This window comes from Nyctereutes procyonoides, unplaced genomic scaffold, assembly GCF_905146905.1.
Source record: "Nyctereutes procyonoides isolate TBG_1078 unplaced genomic scaffold, NYPRO_anot_genome, whole genome shotgun sequence".
NCBI lineage: Eukaryota > Metazoa > Chordata > Mammalia > Carnivora > Canidae > Nyctereutes > Nyctereutes procyonoides.
Window position 1 is genome coordinate 76,396,608 of NW_026575140.1, and position 23,296 is coordinate 76,419,903.

At 48.1% G+C, this 23,296-nt stretch overlaps 1 protein-coding gene across 2 annotated transcripts in view; it reads left to right on the forward strand.

The window, feature by feature from the left end:
• GRIK4 (glutamate ionotropic receptor kainate type subunit 4) overlaps positions 1 to 23,296 on the forward strand; it is a 421,461-nt gene that overhangs the window by 269,159 nt on the left and 129,006 nt on the right. For both annotated transcript variants that reach the window (XM_055306214.1, XM_055306215.1), the window contains exons 8-9: positions 4,815 to 4,993; positions 9,290 to 9,343. In XM_055306214.1, coding sequence (XP_055162189.1) covers positions 4,815 to 4,993; positions 9,290 to 9,343 — 233 coding nt within the window. The remainder of the gene's footprint in view (positions 1 to 4,814; positions 4,994 to 9,289; positions 9,344 to 23,296) is intronic.

Sequence of the window (23,296 nt, forward strand, 5' to 3'; positions counted from 1 at the left end):
AAGGGAAAGGAAACAAAGCCTTACCAAGTGTAGGGCAGTGTGGGCACAGTGGGAACCGTGTTATCTCCCTAAATCCTCCCCACAGTCCCCTGAGGTCAGTGTTACATCCCTGCCTCCTGCAAGATTTAAAACTGCTGTCCCTCCTGGGAGGACTAGCATCTTCCAGAGCCAGCGCCTGCAGCCAAGGGAATCAGCCAGTGGAGAGGGACGGATGCCAGTTGAAATGGGTGTTTATTCTTATTTTTTTGATACAAGGGCCCTCTGTGTCCCCTGCAGACCCATCACTTAAGGTATTTGTGTCCTTGTCCTATGGCCTTGACCAAACCCGGCTCTGCCTTTCACAGCTTCTCCATCCTCCTCCCACCCTGTCTGGCCTCCTGCCTCCCTCCTGCTTCCCAGAACAGCCGGCCTGCTGAGGCTCTCATCGATCTACCCCGTAGCATCCTGAGCGAAACTAATAGGTTCCCCAGGTCCCTCTCAGCCTTGGACTTGGCAGGCAGACCTGCTGCTGGGCCACAGGCCCCCGTAGGAGAGAAGGGCTGGGATGGAGGTGGAGGGGAAGCCAGGAAGAGAGCAGCTTTTAACCCCTCTGGGGGCAGCTGCCTTCCATAAATCCCTTAGTTCCATTAAACAGGTAGAGTTGAGGAGAATGACATTTGGAAAATTCTACACTGCACACAAAAACTCCTAATGTTCTTAATGTCACTAAACCGCACGTTCCCTTCCAGATTCCTTCCACTGCCTAACAGAAAAAAGGATCCCTTTCTGATTCATAGAACTAGAGAATCCCTGGGCTGGAAAAACATCAATGTTCTTGGAGTCCGACTTACCATCCACTGGCTTAATTCACTTGCTGACAGTTGGCAAGAGGGGCTTCAATCTTTCCTTAACTACCTCCAGCGACAGGGAACTCACTACCACTGCGTCTTTAGACTCCTTGAACAGAGCTAAGTGTCTTTTGACCTCCATCCACTCTTTGTTCTGGAGCGTAGTCCTTGAGGCTGCCAAGAGCAAATCTGGTTCATGATGGTCCTTCCCACTCTTCCTCAAGCCAGGCACCCCTTCCTTCAGCTGCTCCTCAAGTGACATGGGGTCCACTCCCCACCTGGCACTGCGACTCCCCTGCTCTGCTAGGATGTGGACTCTCACTCTTCCCCCTCTGTGGCCTCAGTCTCTAGTTCAGCCCCCTGGCAAGCGCGGTACACCCTGCCGCACACTGGGCATGTGTAGGAGAGTTCCAAGTGGGAATTCCTACCCAACACCGTGAAATACTTAGTGTTTGTATATATCCTCTACTATATATATATATATATGCATGCGTATATGCTAGCAAGTATTTTACATTGGTTTAAAACCCAGGACTATATTTTGTGGATTGGATAATAAATCCAGTAGGAGAAGGAGATGGGTGAAGGACAGTTAGGATGTGAGTGGGTGAGGAGGGGGTGAATGGAAATCAGATTGGTGAAGCATCTTCTAGGGAACAGGCACTGTCCTGCTTACTTGACATCCTCTAACTAACCCCGCAAGGTAGCAGTTGTCCTTACTTGACAGGTAAGGACACTGAGGGGCAGAAGGGTGAAGGGAATCGCCTGCACCAGCCAATCCTAGCAGCACTGGAGCTAGACTCACCTGCCACCCTGTGCTCTGTTTGCTGCTCCAGGTGCGGTCCAGGCTGGGAAAGGAGTGGGTGATAGGAGATCCTGGGTGGGATGCAGAGAAAGGAGTGGGTGATGGGAGATCCTGGGTGGGATGCAGAGAAAGGAGTGGGTGATGGGAGATCCTGGGTGGGATGCAGAGAAAGGAGTGGGTGATGGGAGATCCTGGGTGGGATGCAGAGAAAGCGATAGGAGATCCTGGGTGGGATGCAGACCTCACCCCCACCCCCAAAGACCTGCTGCCCTCACTGTCCCCATCCTACCTCTCAGCACACACATGATAGTGTGCTGGATGGGATGGGGATACTACTTCCTGGGTTAAAGGGCAGCAGAGCACCCCATGGGGCTGTCGGGTGGGGGCATGCTGGGCATTGATTGGAGCAGGCTCCCCAGTTTATCTGCCATCCGGGGGGCTCTTCCTGACAGATTTAAAGGGATGAACAGTCTCTAGGCTGCCTTGGCCAGGCATCTCCATGCTGTGCCTAATCCTGCTGTCCTCCAAGCTTTTCTGTCACATCCCACTGAACTTCACTGCCCCTCGGAAGGATCCCAGGGGATTTGGCCTCCTAACCAGCCGGGCTCTAGAGACTTTACCCGCTACGTTCCAGGACCCGTGGCGTTGTCCTCGGCCATCCCTCCAGCCGCGGTGCTCCCTCCCACGTAGCCCGGGCGGATCTTTCCTTGAGCCAAAGAGATGGCCAGCACTCCAGGAATGCCAGCTCTGTGGCCTCCCGTGACCGTGTCTTTGGGGTCATGTACTCAGACTTTTGTGCAAGTTGGATTTTGCTTTTCACGTCATCTCTGAGGAAGACATCATGAATATTCTCTCCATTTGACATATAGATATAAATGAGGCTGGCCCCGTGGAAAACCAGATGAATCAGACTCTCAAACAAAGTATGGGTATAATTTGAACTTTGTCATAGACTCAGTTGCAAGACCCTGCACTGAGCTCCCAGCTGGCAGGGTCTGAATCTGATCCACCTTCTCTGCTGACGTCTTGGCGGCCCATGCCTGGCACTGAGGGCACACAGCTTTGCACTTTCATCCTTTTTTTCTGCCTCAGTGAGCCACCCCTACCCCTGAGCTATTGCGGGGATGAGTAAATGCAGGAGAAGGAGCACTGAAACCAGACTTTCCCGTTCCCGGCATGCTTCTACACCATGTCCCTGTGCGCTCTCACCTGTTACACCCATTTTGCAGGTGAAGAACAGAGCCTCAGAGAGGTCAGATGACTTCTCAAGGTGATACAACTGGTGAGGGCAGATGGTGAGCTTGAATTCCAATCTTCTGCAAGTCAGGGTTGGCAGGAAATGCCCCAGCAGCATCAGGACCTCTCCCGATGTGTGGTGAGGGGCTACAGGGGGCGCAGACAGCAGGGAGGTGGAGGGCGAGATTTACAAGTCCCCTTCGAGGCACTGTGGGGGAAGGAAGAGAGGCCAGCCGGTTCTGAAGCCTCTGGAGTGACAGCCCCTTGCAGGGCTTTCCCTTGCCCGCTGTAGCCCTCAGCCCCCCAGACTGCCCTCTGGGGACCCATGACCAACTGGAGCATGGGTGTTGGCACCAGATTCCCAGGTCTGTTTGCATCATGCCAGGCCCTGGGCCCCACCCTGCTACCTTCTCCTTATTAGAAAACACACCCAGCATGGGCTTTCCTCCCAAGTCCAGAGATGCGTGCCCCAGGCTGTACACCTGCTACCCCTGCTGGCTGTGTCCTGAGAGGCATCTGGTCTCTGGAGATGGGAAAGGGGGAACCCTGGCCCCTGCCGTACCCCTGAGTGACTAGGCAAGTCTTGGCATCTCTGCGAATCAAGGGAGGTGGCCGCCATGCCCTTCAGAACCCTCTCTCTCACCTGATCCTGAGGGTCAGGAGGGTGAGGAAGCTGCGCAGGGAGGAGTCTGGGGTCACTTTCAGGACATCCCTGCAGTCACTGTCCTGTGGTTGGAGCAGAAACCGGAGCATGGGGGCCTCTGGTGAGAAAACCAACCCCTGCCTTGCCGTCCAACGTGTGGAGCCATGTCTGGGAGCTACTCATCGTTTTGCCTCGTGTTCCCCTCTGTGTGTAGGATTAAGATGCCTTGTCGGATTGTTGTGAGGACTTACACAAGCCATGTGGAATATTTAGCTCATTATCTGGAACACAATAAGGATTCAATAAATGTAACTCTTGTTTTTAGGAGCAAATGCCTGTACTTCTCTTTCCACTAGAGCTGAGACCACCATCTTCCCAGGAGAGCCCCCACACACACCCCCTGACCCCCCACCCACATCTTCTTGCTCGCCTGCCTTCACAGCAACAAAGCTGAATTAAGATGCTTGTGTCTCAGCGATGTCATTCTGGAAACCCTCCTCCTACCCCCCTGCTCCTAGACAGCAGATAGCTGGTGGGAGGAGGGGAGAGGCCTTGGCTCACAATCCCACATTTTCATTTTGTTCTAGGCCCATATTGTTGCCCATTGGAGTGGAGTTCAAAGCCTGTCCTCTTGTAATCATAATAATACCTTGACTTAATGCAGCCACGGTGCTCTGAGGAGTTCAAAGGGGTTTTGTTTTCCTGGGCCTTGCGATCTTGAGACGACTGCACCCCCCAGCATCTACAGTGAAAACAAAGGCCGGGCTCTGGTACCCCTAGATGGGACATTTCTGGGCCTTTACAATGGACAAGGCTTGGGCCTGAGCCCTTCACATCTTACCTTATTTAATCCTCAACATGGTCCTGTGAGCTGGTTGCTGTTATTCTCATTTCTTACAGGAGAGAACTGCAGCCAAGAGCCCTGACCACATGAGAAGGTCACTTGGTGCATAAGTGGCCAAATTAGGGGGGAAAACTAGGCCTGCTGGTCTCTAAACCTGGGTCTTGGCCGCTGGGTGGTGCTGCTCCTGAGGGCTGGGGTGGGGGTGGGGGTCCTCAATGGACCTCAATCTCTCTTTAAAAGAACATTCCCTAGGGAGCTGGGGGAAGCCATGGGGGCTGAGGTATATTCTTTGTCCTTGAGACGGGAATACCCACGTCCCCAGAGGTTGAGAACATTGCTCAGTTAAGGGGGCTGCTGCTTCGCACCAGCAGTGGGCCACACCCACGGCCCTACCTCTGGCCCTGTGTCTCCCAGGACAGCACGTGGACCCTCAGGGGCTTCATCCTCTCTCTCCTCCAGGCCTTTTGAACCTGGAGAAGCTGCTCCGGCAATTCCTTATCTCCAAGGACACGCTCTCGGTCCGGATGCTGGATGACACCCGGGACCCCACCCCACTCCTCAAGGAGATCCGGGATGACAAGACAGCCACCATCATCATCCATGCCAACGCCTCCATGTCCCACACCATCCTCCTGAAGGTGGGAGCCAGGCTGGGGCGGGCACGGTGGGCACAGAGCATCCTCCTCCTCCTCCTCCCTCCCCCTGAGCTGGTAGGCTGCTCCCTCCTTGCCTTGGGTGTCGCCAAAAAGAAAGGCAAGAAGAGGGTGATGCTGTAAGAGTGTTAACTCCTGGTTGCAGCTGACCCTCCCCGCCTGTGGGTCTGTGGGTTCCCGGGAGGGGCCGAGGCACTTGGTGGCCTTGGGGCAGAGGCTGTGTGCCAAGTGGTATACAAGTATTTCCATATTTTGACAATGCGTGCCGCTGAGCGTCTGCCCTCTGTGTGAGCTCCGAACGGTTTACAAAATGCTACCATGTGACTTCCCAGCCTGATCCCCTCAGTGACCCAATGGGGCAGGTACCCCCATCTTCCCTGGACAGGTGAAGAAACCAAGACTCTAGTTGATGAATGGCTTTGCCCAAGGTTGCACCACTGAGGAGCACAGCTGAGCAGATACCTGTTGTGCCTGACAGCCAATCAGCACTTTCTTCTACCCCCAGAATGCAAGGGGCAGGGTGGCAGTGTCTGAATCAGAGCGGACAGTGACGGAAACTGGAACTCTGTGAGGGAGAGTTCTCTCCCATCTGACAACGAGAGAGACCAGGACAAAAGTCTAGTCCAAGGGAGGGGGTGGGGGGGCAGGGTTGTGGGGGCTCCACCCTCTGGAGAAACAGCTGGAAACAGCTGGGTAGCCTTGGAGTCCCCGGGCACCAGTTCCTGGGCTGGTGGCTAGGCTAGGCATCAACCCCAGAAAGGTGAGCCCCGCTTGCAGGCTGCTCCAAGGCTCCCAGCAGCTCCCCCGGCCCCTCCAGGCACAGGGGCCTCCTCTAATGCCACTCTAATTGCACATTTAAACGCAACCTGCCATCTTCCATTGGGGGAGCGAGGCTCCTCGTTAACCTCTGCCAAGCTGTGAGGAGCCCAGCAGACACTCGATGATTGTCTCTTCCTCCTCCTCCCCCTCCCCATCCAAACCTCCCCCTCCCCAGCTAGTTTTTGTCTCGGAGTTAATAAGAGATTTGAATGAGTTCTCTGAGGGCTGTCCCTTCAGTCCGTTGCTATAGTGACTCTCCACAGCTCCAAACCCACGTCTGTCTGGGTGCATACACTCAACACACACACACACACGCGCACATACACGCACACTCAAATGGAAATTTTCTCTCTTTTTCTTTTCTCGTGTCTGGGCCTATGATCAGTGAAGTCATCAAAGATGGAAAAGATCCTCTAAGTTTCAGGGCCTCAGAGAGACAGGCTGAGGAGACCTCGGGGAAGATGAAGGGCACAGAATAAGATAACTGTCCCCCTAGGGCCCCTTACAGAGGGTAGACAGGATGCACAGTGCCCTTTGCAGTGGCCAGAGCCTGCCTGAACAACCCCCCACCGACTGATGGAAGCCTTTTGGGGGCAGCCCTTATAATAATAATATAAGACCCTCAGGAATATTTCATGACTTCCAGCATATGTGGTTGGGCTCTTTTTAAAAAAATGTCTATTGTTAAAATTTTGGAAAGTACAGAAAAGTACATAGAAGAAAATAAAAAATCGTTATAGCCTTTTCTTTTTCTCTTACAAACCTTTAGTTTGGGACATGATGGAAAAATCTTACAGGTGCACATGGAAAAGAAAGACATTCCATCACCCGGAGACAGCCACTGTGAAATTTTGATGTCTATCCTTTCTGCCTTTATAGACACATTTGTTTCTTTTCAAAATTATCATCAGCCTGCACATACTCTTCTGTAACATACTTTTTTTCCCACTTGATTATATGCCCCACATTTTGCTTATGTCATTACGTATTTGTCTACAAATACTTTAATGGCTACATCATTTCTTATCATATGGATGTACCATAATTTATTTAACCATCCCTTTATTGTTGGAGATACAGGTTGTTTTCAATCTTTTGCTATAATAAACAATGCGAGATGCACATCTTTTGTACATAAATCTTTATGCACATTCATGAATATTTTCTTAGCATAAATTTCCAGAAGTGAAATTACTCAGTTAAAGATATGCATGCTTTTAAGCATTTTGATATGATTTGCCAGATTGCCTTTTTAAAAGGCCATAACAATTTATACTCCCACCAGCAGCGTATAGGTGTCTTATAGTACCCTTGCCAATACTGGGTATTTTCATTAAAAACACTTTTTTTTTTTTAAATGGCTGTGCTTTTGAAGAAAACGCTCCCTGCAATGATGATTATTAGCAAGTGGTTCTGCTTGGTGGCCAGTAGTAGGCTTTCCTGAAACCACCCATTGGCCTCAGCCCTTGTGACCTTGGCACCAAGCCCATGACTACCCAGTGGGACTTCAGAAACTGGCCCCCTTTGTTCCCATTTGACTCCCTAGTGTCCCCAGCAGGCAGGCTGTGCATGGGGCTTGGACTCAGGCTGCAGGCTCATCCTCGCTGGGGGTTATAGCACAGCCTTGGGGGCACCCCAGAGAGGATGGACTCCATGTGGGAAGCAGTGTGAGCAAAGAGCACACCTGGAGCTTCCAGGACCCTTGCTGTGCCCCCGTGAGCCTGACCCTGGAGCTTGGCGGCACTCTGCTGTCTCTTGATTTCAGAAGGATTTGCAGAGTAATCCCCTACTTTATTGAGCAGCTGTTCCAGCAACAAACTTCTTGTTTACCCAGAATTCAGGTCTTAAAAACCAAGGATCCCTTGTCTTTTATCTTTGGGCAGCAGATCTCACAGATGGGTTTTAACCATCTGACGGTGCCTTCTCCCCATCCCCCGGCCCCAGCTCATCTCTGTAACCAGGTCACCGGGGCTCCCTCCTGTCTAGGCAGTGGTGACAGGCGATGGCATTTTTAGATGGACAGTGTTGAGTGTGCAGAGATGAGAGGAGGCCAGCAGCAGGCTGTACCGGCCCCTTGGAAGTGAAGGAGGAAATGTAGTTTTGCTTGGAGGAAAAAGAGAAGCCTCGGGCCCCATGTGACCCCCACATCATCTTGCCCCAGGCCTGGAGCCCTTCTGTACTTCATTTTCCATCGGAATGCTGACGATAGAAGTACCCCAGGCTACTCTCACAGGAGCCCTGTAAGGGTTCCTGCAAGAACACTCACAAAGTTATTAGAGTTCCTTGAGACATAAATGCTTTGTAAGAGGGAAATGTAATCACCCCTGGTCTTGTTTTCCCCTCATGCACCCCAACAGGCAGGATGAAAGCGGTTTCCCAGTGGCCCTGGGGCTGCAGGATACATGATGAAAATCTGCCTGTCAGAAGGCATGAGGGCCCTGGGGAGAGCTGGGCTCATTATTTACCTGATCTCCTTGTCGGCCTCTGTAGCACCTGTCACACTCAAAGTCGGGCACACTGACAGGGGAGGTTGGTGAGGGGTGTCTGTGATGGCTACAAAGATCAGACAAAAAGGAGGCTGTTCTGAAGTCGAGCCTCCCAACTGTGGCACGAGGACATGCGGGTGTGCTGTGATCAAGGGTGAAGCATGTCACAAGCAACTTGTTCCTTACCACTAATGAAAGACCAAAGTTTGCAAATGATTCACTTGTTTCCTACATCACTGCAGACTCAAAGACTCTTAGGAGTCTCACGCACTCGCCTTTGACAGGAGTTGGATTAATTTGGGAATTACCTACAACTGCAGACTCTCCCGTCTCTGCCTCGGCCCCTAAGAGGGTTGTCGGTACTTGCATCGAAATCACGGTCCTCTGGGAGAGGATAGTTTGGTTGAAAGGACTGAAATTAGGCTGCTTGGCTTTAATTTCATCTTTTCCCACTTTCGAGACATGTGATCTTGTGCAAGTTACAGAGCCTGTTGGTGTTTCAAGATTCATCAGCTGTTAGATAGGGGGGTGGAAGAGGAATGATGGTGCCTCCATCACCAACTTAACCCAAGCGAAAGACTTTTTAGTGCCTGGTCCATACTAAATAATGGGTACATGGTAGCCACTATTATTGCTAATAGTTTGGGAGATAATTATTTTAGTCTTTTTTATTATTTGCTTCATTTCCCTTAAAGTCATTTTGGCTTCCATGATATCTGGTTATATCCATGGGAATGTGTCATACATGAGAACATCATTGTCTATGAATGTCACTGCAGGGCTGGAGAGCAGGGTGGCGATGGAGACACCCTACTCTCTGAGGCCAGTGTTTCTCTTCTCCATCCTTCAAGTCAAGGGCAGCGTGAGGACCAAAGGGTAGTGGGCCAGACACATGGCGGACCCTTGGAGCCCTCATGCTCTTTCACTTCCTGTGGCTTTCTGTTTTCTGTCTAATCTCCTTCTCTTCCATTTGCAGGCAGCTGAACTAGGGATGGTGTCGGCCTATTACACATACATCTTCACTAATCTGGTAAGACATTTTCACAGCTCACCTCCTTGGCATACAGTATCAATAACTAGGGTCAGTGGAGTGTGACCAAGTGAAGCTCTGGAGATGGGGGATGGGGAAAAACAAAGGAACAGAAACCAACCAGAGAGATGGGGCATTCTAGAAACATGAAAGTCCAGGAGTGACTGGGATTCTCATCTCAACAACTCTTAGCCTTGGGAGGATGGGAATCTGGGGAGTCGAATGCCTCTATCAAATGCCGCCACCTCCTAACAGTGGTTCTGATGGATGTATCTCCTCTACAGGCCATCTACTGGCCTGCAGTCCAGTCACTGCATTGACAGACCCTTATGGTAACTTAGAAGTAGGACAGCTAGGGCACAAAGTGCATGCGTCATACAGTATTAGAACTGGATGCATTTACAGAGGCTGTCTTGGCCAAATCCCCTTATTTTGCTGATAAGAAAATAGATCTGTAGAAATTTGATTGAGTCAGGTTGAAACACTGGCTTTGCCACATGCAACCAACCATGTGCCCTTCAACAAGCACTGAGCCTTGGTTTCCTTATCTGTAAAATGGGGATGAGAGCACATATGTCATAGAGTTGCTGTCATTTTGAAGTGGCATAGTTTAATCTACATGGAAGCATTTTGAAGCTGTAAAATATTAAGAGATGTGAATGGTTCTTGTGAAGGATACACACTCAGAGACTAGAAAGAACCTCAGAGAACTGGTTTTTCTAAAAAAAAAATTATAACTTTTCACTTGAAATGATTATAGGTTCATAGGAGGAGTTGCAGAGAGAGTACAGAGTGGTACCATGTATCTTTAACCAGTTTCCTCCAGGAGTTGCATCTTACATAATGGCCATATGGTTTCAAAACCAGGACATCAAAACGTCCTATGTAGGTATATGTCAATCCCACTGTAACCAAGACACCATTTCATCACCACAAAGATCTTCCTCATGCCGCCATTTTATGGTCTCACCACCCTCTTCCCCACCATCTCTAACCCTTAGCAACCACTAATCCGTTCTCCATTTTGACAGTTTTATAATTTCAAGAATGTTATAGAAATGGAGTCATTCAGTATCTGACCTTTCTCACTCAGTATGTACGACGAGCCTGGAGACCATTCGAGTCATTGCCTGAATCACTAGTTTGTTCTTTTTATTGCTGAGTCACATTTCTTGGTGTACATGTATCATAGTTTGCTTAGCCATGCACCTATTGGGAGACATTTTGGTTGCTTCCGGCTTGGGGCTGTTACAAATAGAGTTGTTAGAAACAATCATTCAGAGAAGAGGTTTATTTTATTTTATAAATGCATGAGATGTCAAGATCACTCAACTCAGCAGCCCTTCTGTGCAGATGTACTTCTGAGTACCTCTTATGTAATAGGGACCAGACCAGGCACTAGGGATTAAAATGGAACTAAGAAACAAAGCGAGCCTTGGAAAAACTCGAAGTACTTATTGTAGTGCAAAATGGTAAATTCTATTAGATGTGTGTACAAAATGCTATAGATCCTGGAGCAGGGGCCCTTTGCTCAGTGTGAAGCAGGCAGGAAATGCTTCATCAAAGGAGGGATCTTTGGGATCCGCCCTAAAAGAGGGGTAAGTCTCTTCTAGATAAAGGAAGAGCATTTTGGGTTAAGGATCCTCATATCCACATACTTGGAGATTTGCAAGGACGTGGCATGTCCAGGAGACAGTCACTGCAGACTTACGGACTGTTCCAGGGATGGGCATGACAGTTAATTACTAACCATTTATCTATTGACATCCATCCTTGAAGGGTACCCATTTAGAGGATTTAAGGCAGATCTCTATTAATTTTAAGATCCTTGCTAAGTTAGGAAGCAGAATACAGCCTCTACAGATTTGACTCCTAAAATGAGAAAGGTTCCCGAGAAGTTACGACTTTCTTGGTCAACATATGTGATAGGGTGACCTAGGAGATGCTACAGTGTCCCTCCCTGGATTTAGGGACTGGATCTCCTGAAATGGCCTGCGAGGTCAAGGAGATGCTCGCCCAAAGGGACAGCCTCGGACTCGGGGTGATCCTTATTCATTTCCAGCCATAGGTTTTTATGAACCGCCCTTTCTTGGGGCCGCTTCTTCAACCCTGAAGCAGCCTGAGGCCATAGAAGACCACACAGATCACATGTGCACAACCTGGTGCATGTTTTCCAAGTGAGCACACCTGTGTAAGCAACACCCAGATCCAAAAATAGAACCCAGCCAGCACCCCAGAAGTCCCTCTCCTGCCTCGCTCCCCATCGCTACCCTGCAAAATGTAGAACAGAAGGAATGTCTTTGTTTGCTTATTCATTTATTTTTTTCTATCGGGCACTGCTGCTGTAAATCAGAGCATTAACATGTAAAAAGGGAGAAAAGGATTAGACTAGTCCCAGAGCGATGCAGGAGCATTTGCTCAAAGTAAGGAGACGTCTGGGGGAGCCTGGGCAAGTTGGCAGAACAGTAAAAGGAGATTAAAGTACAATTGGGCTCCATCCGGGGACCCCGGGATGCAGAAGGGAGGAGGGGGAAGAAGCAGGCCAGAGGCGCCCCACATGAGGCAGCCGCACTCAGCAGAGGAGGACAAAGCTGAGCAGCCAGGGGCACAGCAGTGACTTAGCAGATGGAAGGAGGCCAGTGGTTTTGGAATGTGAGTTCCTCTGGACAGTGCCTGGAACAAGATGGAGTTGCTTGGCCTGGAGATTTTTTTCTTTTTTTAAAGATTTTATTTATTTGTTAATGAGAGACACACAGAGAGAGGCAGAGAGACAAGCAGAGGGAGAAGCAGGCTCCATGCAGGGAACCTGGTGTGGGACTCGATCCCGGGACCCTGGCATCATACCCTGAGCCCAAGGCAGATGCTCAACCACTGAGCTACCCAGGCGTCCCTGGTTTGGAGATTTTTAAGAAGGCATCAGTCACACTGCGTACCACCACTGCCTCTTCTCAGGACTGATGATGATGAGTGTGACCATTTATCTAATGGAAAAAAGCACAGGCCTGTGAAGCCAAGTGACCCAGGTCAATGCCCCACTCTGTCTTAGATGCTGTGTGGCTTTGGGGAGGTCGCACTGACTCTCTGAGCCCGTTTTCTCATTTGTAAAATAGGGAAAGATAAAACCTTTCAAGGTCGTCGTAAAGGGAGGTAAAAATGCGTTATTGAAAAGTACTACAGGTTTCTAAGCATAGTATTTTTTTTTTTTTATAACACTGTGATACTTTCAAAGAGCTTTCTCCTTTTCTGGGGCCACAAAACGGAACAAGAGGAGCTCTGGGAATATGCCTCAGTCAGAGAGTTCTTTGAACCTAGAATTAACAGGACTCACACAGTTTGTAAGTTTGCAAGGAGAAATCAAAACAGTAACTGTATGAGTGATGATGGCCGAATAATATTTGAGAAAACAGAAGCAAGGCCATTGCAAAAATCAGTGGGAGAATATTCTGGAAGCCTCTGTGACTTTCTGGAAAGGACAGGCCCTGATTAAAAGGAAGGCAATTACTTTAATATCCACTCTTCCTGCCCGATTCCTGTTGGAGACTTGGAACAGAGAAGGAGGGGCGTTGTGCAGAGGCAATGAGTCACCCTCTGAGCTTCTCCCATCCTTTTTGCCCCATATACAGGTGCCACCTGGACTTTAATACTTATTTCTTCTCTGAATTCCTCAGGGCTACCTATTGTGGCACCGCTTTCTGAATCCTGCCACGGTGTTGCAGCAGTGCTCAGATTAGTTTTTGGAAAGCTAGCACCGTGAGCCAGAAAGGCATGGGCCTCGGCGTTAGGCAGACGTGATTTAGAACTCTGGCTTGACTAGCTACGGGCTGTGTGATCCCGTGCGAGTAACTTACCCTCTCTGAGTGTCAGAGACCTCGGGAAGGTAAGGGAACATTATTAATACGTGCCTCAGGAGATAGTATCCCCATAGCAACTGGCTCATAATACAAATTTAGTAAAGAGAAGGTATTATTTTACAAAGTCCTCTTTATGCTTCCCATGTGCTGAAAAGAACAGGAGATACTTATTTTTCTGCCCAGCCTTTAGTGGCCAGTAAAAGCAACTCCAATAATGCCATTTTATTTATTTGCAAAGAATGACTAGAACTTGGTAGTTTAGGTGTTATACATGACTGAGTTGGCCAGAGTAGGGTTTGTTTGTGTCCGTTCTCATTCTTCATTCCCACCCGGGCATTAAGAAAGCTGACTGATACTTCTATTGTTGGTTTTTTGAGGACCTGCCATGCTGTTTTCCAGAGTGACTGCACCCCAGTGACATTCCCACCAGTAGTGCACAAGGGTTCCCCTTTCTCTATATCTTCACCAACACTTGTTATTTCTTGTCTTTTTAAAATTATTATTATTTTAGCCATTTTGACAGGTGTAAGGTCATAGCTCATTGTGGTTTTGATTTGCATTTCCCTGATGATCAGTGGTGTTGGGCATCTTTTCATGTGTCTGCCAGCCATCTAAGTACCATAATCCAATCCAGTAATTCCACTTCCGGCTATATTTGCCCAAAAGAAATGAAAACACTAATTCAAAAAGATATACACACCCTCTATGTTTATAGCAGCATTATTTACAATAACCAAGATATGGAAGCAACCTAAGTGTCCACTGATAGACGAATGGATAAAGTATATGTGTGGGGGTGTGTGTGATGGGACATTACTTGGCCATAAAAAAGAATGAGATCCGTTCATTTGTGACAACACAGGTAGACCTAGAAGGTATTATGCTAAGTGAAATAAGTCAGAAACAAATACTATGTGATTCTATTTGTACACGGGACCTGAAAAACAGAACAAATGAACAACAACAAAAATAGAAACTCAAACATAGAGAAGCTGGTGGTCGCCAGAGGGGAGGCCACCGGGGGGATGGGTGAGATGTGTGAAGGGGATTAAGATGTACAAATCTCCAGTTATGAAAAGAATAAGTTATAGGGATGAAAAGGACAGCATAGGGAATATAGCCAATAATATTATAATAACTTTGTATGGTGACAGATGGCAACTACACTTATCATGGTGAGCATTGCATAATATATATTATTGTCAAATCACTATGCTAAACACCTGAAACTAATGTAATTTTGTATGTCAATTACATTTCCATGAAAATTAAAAAAAAACTTTTTTTTCATTTTAAAAAGAAGGCTGGTTGATTTAGGGCATCTGTAATAAATAAATCCAAGTGACTGCTATAGATTTGATCAGTTAATTACCCATCATAAGAGTTGGGAGAAAAATATCCATCATGAGTCAAACTTCTAAACCTTCAATTCGGTTGACCCTAGAGACTTACAGTTTTTTTCTCTGTCAGGGAGTGGCCAGCAGGTAAGTGAGTATGCCAGCCCTGAGCTTTGGGGGTCAGGATAACCGATACAGAAAAGGAGGTGAGCCAAAGCTAGCGGAAACTGGCCAGGAGGACCATGCAGCTAGCTACCAGGCCTGGGAAGTCCAGGGAAGACAGGTCTGGGAGCCTGGGGAAGGTGGAGGGGGGAAGCCAAGGCTCAGTGACAGAGTGATAGTGGGGTGTCAGGCAATGACAGAGACACTTCAACAAGATGGGAGAGACTATTCTCTCTGTTCAGGGAGATGTCACTAGCAGGAAGTTTGTAGATGGTGAAGGCACACGGTTATAGCAAACAGTGAACAGATGTCCAGTGCTTTTGTTTATACATCTATTTTGAAATGGGATTTAGAGTAGTTTGTACTGGTGTCAGAGGTTCAGTTGGCAAAACAGCTTCTTGCCCTGTTTCTGGTTTTGATGGGTCAGAACTCAGTCCCAGCAGAACAAATCTGATCAACAGAGGAATGGGCCTCTGAAGGTACCTGGCTAAGATGGGAGCCTGGGGCAGAGGATTCGTAACTTTATTGATAACTTTAGAGCCACGATGTGCATTTGGTCAGAGATCAGGACAGAAACCAGAAGAAAGCAAGTCCTGGCAGGTGGACCAAGGTGAGGGGCAAGAGGTCAGGCCCAAATAGGGGACAAAGCAAGGCAAACAAGAAAATTATTCTGCAGAGTCACCAAAGACACAGATGATACATAAGCTATCTGAGAACCAGTTCCTGCCTTTGTACAGATTCTTCTCTTTCTTTTTTTGGTTTTCGGAGTGTTTTTAGTGCGGTGACACATATGTAACATTCCATTTGCCATTTTAACCGTTTATAAGTTTCCAATTCAGTGGCGTTAATTATACTCGCAGTGTTATCTGACCATTATCATTCTTCCTAAAACTTCTTTATCTCCCTAAACAGAAATTCTGTATCCATAGAGCGAGCAGTAACTTCCCCTCCTTCTCCTCCTCCCAACCCCTGATAACCTCCTATTGGCTTTTTTTTTAAGATTTAATTTATTTATTTATGAGAGACACAGAGAGAAGCAGAGACATAGGCAGAGGGAGAAGCAGGCTCCCTGTGGGGAGCCCAGTGCAGGACTCGATCCCAGGACCCTGGGGATCACACCTTGAGCCAAAGGCAGACACTCAACCACTGAGCCACCCAGGCACCCTCCTATTGGCTTTTATTTCATATAAGTGGAATCAGACAATATTTGTCCTTTTGTATGTGGCTTATTTCACTTAGCATCCCAGTTTCTAGATTCATCCATGTGATAGCATGCTGCAGAGCTTTCTTCTTCTATGGTGGTAAAATACACATGACATAAAAGTTACCATTTTAAGCCTACCAGTTAGTAGTAATAAAAGTTGTGCCACCATCACCACCATCCATCTCCAGAACTCTTTTCAGGTTCCTGAACCAAAACTTCACACCTATTAAACAACGACTCCCCATCCCTTCTTCCTCTCTAGTGCTGGCAACCACCTATTGCCATGAACCTGTCTATTCTACGTACCTCTCATAAGTGGGATTATACAGGATTTTACAGTATTTGTCCTTTTGTGAATGCCTTATTTCACTTGGCATAAAGTCTTCGAGGTTCATTCATGTGTCAGCATTTTCTTCCTTTTTTTTTTTAAAAAACTGAATGACATTCCACTGTGTGTATCGACCACATTCTGTTTATCTATTCATCCATCAGGGGATACTTGGGTTCCTTCACCCTTTTGGCTATTGTAGGTGATATAATATGAGCACGAGTATCTAAATACCTGTTTGAGTCCCTGCTTTGTCATTTGGGGCATATACATAAGAATGGAATTGCTGGATCATATGATAATTCTGTGCTTAATTTTCGAGGAACCACCACACTATTTTCCAGAGCAGCTGCACCCTTTTGCATTCCCACCAGCAATGCATGAGGGTTCTGGTTCCTTCATATCCTTACCAATACTTGTTTTTATTTTTTTGTAATCACTGTCCTAATGGGTGGGAAGTGGTCAGATGTCTTTCTTATTTCTGTTTCGAGTTTGCACTTCGAAAGAAGCAAGACCACATGGCCGAATTTGAGAGTCCTGCTAATTAGGAAGCTTTATAATGAAAGAAAGTAGCCAGTGTGTAAAAACCCGGTCAGACCTGGTAAAAACCCCCAGGTTGGGAGCATCCTAGCTGTGTGTCCCTGAGGCTCTTGGGGACCTCAGTTTCTTCATGTGTAAAATGGGAATGATTACATCCATCTCAAAAATTTTTGGTAAAATTAAAAAGTAGCTGTTGATAGCACCTTGTTTCTGGTAGGTAATGCCAACTGCTATAACAGATAAACCCCAAATCCCTTGGCTTTATGCAATGGAAGGTTATTTCTCATTCAACTCACATCCCAAAAGGCTGTTCTTGGTCAATGAACGGCCTTCCATAATGTCATGCAGAGGCCTAGGTTTCTTCTGGCTTCTAAATAAGTCCTCTTAGAGGCCAGGAATGGGAGAAAACCGTGGAAGATCACACACAGGAGGATGATAGGGCCCAGGCCCTGGAGTGGCACCCTAGTATTTATCCTCACGGCTCCATTGGCTATTGCTGTTATGTGCCTGCACCTATTTGGAAGGGGGATTTGCAAAACGTAGTCTACTGCGTACCCGGGCAGAAGAGGAAATGGGTTTGGTGATCAGTTAGCAATACTGCCGTGTTATTAAATTATTAATCATTGTCACACATCTCTTTCATGTGTGCTGGAAAAGCAATTAGCATGCTAAGCCCTGGCAAGTCTATTTAGAAGGCAACTGATCCTGTATGTGGAAGTCTGATTAGCACCTTGATATAAGGGTATCAGCTCTGTTCTCACTTCAGGTCTACACCGGAAGTGCATGTCCAGGGGGGCTGCTGGCCTGGCCGTCCTGACGCCTCCAGGTGTGGCAGGCATGGGCCAGTTACAGGTTCCCCGAGCTTGTTCCATTCTTGAGTGTGGAAAGAGTCTCTGTCCTCCACTCGGCCTCAGGCTTTGGCAGGGGAACTGCTGTTCTACAAAGCTGATGGAAGTTTGGATAGAGGACATGAGAAATGAAGGGCCTTTGGGCAAAGCCTAGTTGGCCGCTGAGACAGCAGAGATGCCATCTGAAGAGAGGAGGTGAAGGGGGAGGCAGAGTTTGAGCTCATAAATCTGGAGGGATTATCCAGCTACTAATGAACCCAGGGAGATTTGCAATCACTGCCTAATAGAAAAGATAAAATCACCCTAATCTATTGTCAGAGAGTACAGATGGGCCCTGTGCCAGGGGAAGGAGCTGCCGCCTTGGTGAAGAGAAGCGTAGAGACTTCAGGTTAAGAATCAAAAGTGGTGAAATGTCAACAAAAGGCGGGTAAGAATTGAGCCCTGGAAGCTGGAGACTGTGTCACCTGGGCTGGCAGGTATTGCCGGTGGCACAGCTGGTTGGAGGCTGTGACCGCCACTTCATTGTCATGCCCCAGACAGGGCCCAGGGCTTGGTGGCCCTGGTATCACCACCATGCCCAGAGGGCAGGCTGCCATTTGAGGGGTGTATACAGAGGCAGAGTTTTTCCCTGGGGGAATGGAGAGAGAAGGGGCCAGGTGCTGGCTGTGCCATGTTGGAAAGCATGAGGAAGGGTTACAGCAGTAGGTGGCCTCATCCTATAGGGGATGGGCAGTGAAGCAGCTGCGGCTTCTAGTTGCAGCCCTGCTGTGAAGCAGCTGAGTGACATACAGCTGACCTGGTGAAAACCTTCTACCTTCAAGGCTCTGTCATAAGTGCTTCTCGGTTATTGTCTCATTTAAACCTCAGAACCATTCTAGCAGAAGGCAGTGTTTTATCCCCATTTTACAGATGAGTAAGCTGAGCCCCATAAAGCTCAAAGTAGTGGAGCTGGATTACGACCCCAGGTAGTGAGCCCTTGACCCCTTCACTCTGTCACATTTGTCTCCGCAAGCCATTGCTCCTTGCTGGGCTTTGTTTCATCATCTCTAAAATGACGAAGTTGTGTTAGGTGATCTCTCGGGGCATTTTCAGCCCTGGATTTGTTTTATCCTACATGTTGGGGAGCATTTCACTTCACAGCAGCCTCAGATTGAGAATCTTTCCTGGAGAGGGAGAGAGAACGACCATGAAATTGAAGGCCCAGAACCTGGCCCATGGGAGCAGCTTCTGTTCAGCTAACAGCTCATCAGATTCCCAAAGAGTAGCCCGGTCCCAGTGAGTCCTGCAGGATATAACCTTTCGGTGCCCCTGTCTCTGTCTTGTTTGGGCAGAATGAATATATGCAGCCAATTTTTCTCCTCTGGGTTCATTTTATTGTCAAGCAGACCAAGCCTATGTTTATTTTTCTAAAGGTCTATCAGAGAGATTAGCCATAAGTAATTGAAATTGCTAAACTTATTACAGAAGGGGGAGCCAGGGCAGACAGGGAGGAAAGAAACCATTGATTCCAGAAGAAGGGAGCGTGTTCACTGCCTGTCCCTTCTGATCCTTGCTTTGGTAGCCAGATCTGCTCATCTCTCAGGTTTTATTTAAATGTCACTTTCTGGAGGAGTCTCCCCTGACACCATGCTAGGCTGGGTCCTCTGTGACACTCTCACAGCACCCTGTGTTCTGTGTTTTATAACATTCATCTCAAGTGCGAATTTCTTCTTCTGTGTCTGACCCCTCTGCCAGACTTTGAGCTTCATGAAGGCGAGACCAAGTCTGTCCATCTATCCCTGTACCCTAGATGCCTACTGGCATGTAGTAGATACTCAATAAATATTTATTGAGTCAGCAAAGAGAGCAGCTCATAACAGTGTAGAGTTCTTGGACCAGGAGGGCTGGCCAGGTGAGCTAGCTTACCTCCTTGCATCTGGTAGGAATTCAGCTCATCCCCACAAGCCCATGAGCACAAAAGTCCTGCTCAGCCAGGAGGAGTTGGGCTCAGCGTCCCCTTTGCTGAGATGCGTCAGCACATTCATAGGCCATATGGTAACTCCTCAGTATGGTGACTATGATGCCCTTCCTCCATTCTGGGCTGGACAGACTGGAAAGCAAGAATGTGCAGCCCTGTCAAGGGTGCATTAGTGCAGGATCCAAGAGACAGGGTGACACGGGGTTCTGATGAGTGGGGGCAGTGTCAAATCCTGAGCTCCACGGTTGGCATCATGAATGATCATTGAGGTAGGGAGAGGCTTAAGAATGTAAAGATAATCCAGCTGATTGTGCTGAGTGGCCTGTGTCACCTGGGGCTGCTTTCTCTGCAGGCCACACCATGCCCAGGCCAGCCTTGGCCAAGGGGCCTCTTTGGGCCAGCTCCTGACTCCTGGAACCAGAACACAATGGTCTTTGAAACAAAATGTCTCCTTCAGGTTTTCAAGGTCATTATGGAACTAGTCCTGTCTGCTGTCCTCATGGCTTGGCACATGAGCTTGGGTGGGCCTCAGGACTGTGTTCACACAGAGGATGGAAGCACGGTTTAAGGCAGACAGCCAGGGCCTCAGATCAGAGATGATGTGAGTTTGAAGGCAGGCGCTGTGATGCAATGTACACGGGGCACATTTCCTCATCCACTGGAATCTTAGTCTTCCCTTCTGTAAAATGGGATTAACAACTCCTAGAACATCATCTTGTGAGAACATGAAGACTTTCTAATGCTCAGTGGGCTGCTACTAGAGGTTATTCCCTTCTCTCCTTCCTTTCCCATTTCCTTATTGGGGATTTCTACCCTTAGACCTCAGTTTCCTCATCTCCTGCCTCTCATTTTCCAAAACTCCAAAGCTAGTATAGAAACATTTCAAAATTGGCCTCTCACCTAGTTAGAACTCCATTTCCCATGGTCCTGGAGCCCCTTCCATATCTTGCAGTCTTTCCTGAAAGCACACACCATGCACATACACACACAGCTAGCCAACAGCTGCAATCCATCAGTCAACTTTCTAGCACCAGAACAATTGATTCTAAAGTGTAATTCATCGTAAAATTATTAAGTCTATCTACATATTTCACCTTTATTGAGCCTTTTAGGAGAACCACTTCGCACAATACAGTACACCTTGGTGAATAAATATGTTTTTAGTGTAACTAGGAAAAGAGTAATGGAGTGAGTGAAAGCTCTCCATATGTTTGTCTGAGCCTCCAAGGTACCACCCCCATTAAGTGCAAACCCTAACCAAATCTCTCCTGGTCACACACATGGGTATGCCAGCATCTAAAGGGAAGCTCTTACTCCAAAATTGTGCTCTCTGGCTGCTAACCCTCCTATGTCTGTTCTCTGAGCTAGGTCATTGGTAGGGAGGGGGTTATTCAGAAAGAGAAATGGCGGGGAAAATTAGAAGGAGATTCAAGACGTATTGACTGAAGAATTATTCTTTGCATTTGCACTTGGGAAAATTGTGGCTGACTGCTGGAAGCCCCTTGGCCCAAGTTATAGGATTATAAAGTGGTTAGCCAGCTGTGATTTAGTGACTTTCCTTTGCAAAATTCTCAAATCAACTATACTTATTCAGCCAAGATTTATGAAGTGCCTACTGTGTGCGGGGGGAATGCAAGCTGCAGCATGGTGCGGCTTAGAGAGCTCTGTCTGTCAATGCAAGGTATGGAGGGCCAGAGGAAGGAGCATTTAGTGCTTCTTTGGGAGCATGAGAAAGGTTTACAGATGTGGTTTCCTTTAATCGTTTATTGAAGGGATGGTTAGAGATGAGAATGGGGGACTGACACGTGGGCAGAGGTAAGGTATGGGTCTGAGCAAGAGCACAGTAGCACTGGGGCTGGAACAAGGGAGTTGGGGTGTTGGAGAGAGATGGAGCCAGAGCCAGCAAAGCAAGGTTCAGGTCAGATGTAACCCCATCTGTCCCACAGAGTTGCTGGACTTTTTGGGAGTCGCCAATGGCAGGCCCGGGATCTTGTGTTGGCTGTCCCGCTAACTGATCACACATGTAACTTGAATAAGTCCTTTTTCCCCTGCCAATAAACTAGAGGGTGTCCAAAGACCTCTTAACTCTGAAGTGCTGTTGACTCCACGGACTGGATGAATATATGATAAGTGGCTGAGTAACTTTCTGGGCCAGCCTGTTTCCCATGTGAAGCAGGTGACTTTCCTCTACGTGGCTTTTCAGGGTCCTGGTCTGCCATGCTTATCCCTCCAGTGGCCCCCAGCACCCCTGGCTTGTGAGCTCCCCTTTGCCCAGAAACAGCTGTCCAGTCTCCCGTGCCCAGCCTACGTTCCCTGATGGATGACGGGCCTCCCCAGTCTCCAAATCCAGTTTGTGCCAGTATGGGAATGGATGAGGATAGCATCACCTTCGGGGACCTTTGAGAGCATCTAACTGAATCTCAGCATTTCACAATTGTGGAGAATGACTGAGGAGGGCTCATGACTCACCCGAGCTCTCAGAACAAGCCAGGAGTAGAGGGAAGAGGCCCACAGGCCCACATATTCCCCGGGTCAGCATGAACTGAGCACTCACTGTCAGGGAGGTAGCAATGAATAAAGTCCCATCTTCGAGGAGATCAGACTAGAGGGGGAGATAAATTATTGTAAATCAAATGAATTATTATAAATCGACAGATTAAGTAAAGTGATGAGGATATTCATGGGGCATTTGGGGGCCATCAGAGGGGCCCCTGGCCCAGTCTGACAGGTTCAGAGAAGGCTTCCTGGAGGTGGCTACACCCAGAGGGACTATGGGGATTAGCTAGCTGGAGATAGGGGATGAGCAGAACATTCTCTGAAGGATACACACAGTTTAATGTCTTAACATTTGCTCTCTCTCTCTCTCTCTCTTTTTTTTTTTTTTTGGTATTTTTTTATTGGAGTTCAATTTGCCAACATATAGCACAACACTTAGTGCTCATCCCATCAAGCATGCCCCCCAACGCCCATCACCCAGTCACCCCATCCCCCTGCCCCCCCGCCACCCGTTGATTTCCCAGAGTTAGGAGTCTCTCATGTTCCGTCACCCTCTCTGATATTTCCCACTCATTTTCTCTCCTTTCCCCTATAGTCCCCTTCACTATCTCTTATATTCCCCAAATGAATGAGACCATATAATGTTTGTCCTTCTCCGACTTACTTCTCTCAGCATAATACCCTCCAGTTCTATCCACGTTGAAGCAAATGGTGGGTATTTGTCACAACGTTTGCTTTTTTAACTGAGGCCTTAGCCAAGGAAGTGGACAATGGAAAATCATGATGTTGGTGAGGAAGGCATTTGAGGATGGGGAGAGCCTTTCAGAGCCTTCATTATGTCACACACAGGCAGCCAACTTTCCCTCTTCCGTGGAAGGCAGGGGAAGAGGGAAGGTTGAGTCCCACGTGGACCCGAGCTAACACTGTAAGTGGGATGGTGGCTTGTCACAAATGGCCAAGGCACTCTGAGCTCACTGGATAGCTGTCGACAGTTGTCCCTCTGCAAGGTAATGGGTGCCAGTGACCTGAAGAGAGAATTGAAGCCAGGGCTGCCTGGGGAAAGGTAGGGAGATCTGGCCAGTTCTTTCGGCAGGGTGGCCTGAGGTGCTCACGAAGCAGTGTCTAATAAGTACCTGATGGGCCAACAATTCGGCCTGGACTGGCAGAGTGGCCCATTCTCTGTCCTCCCCTATGGGTAGGGCCTTCCAAGCCTGAGCCCTGGAGAAGGAA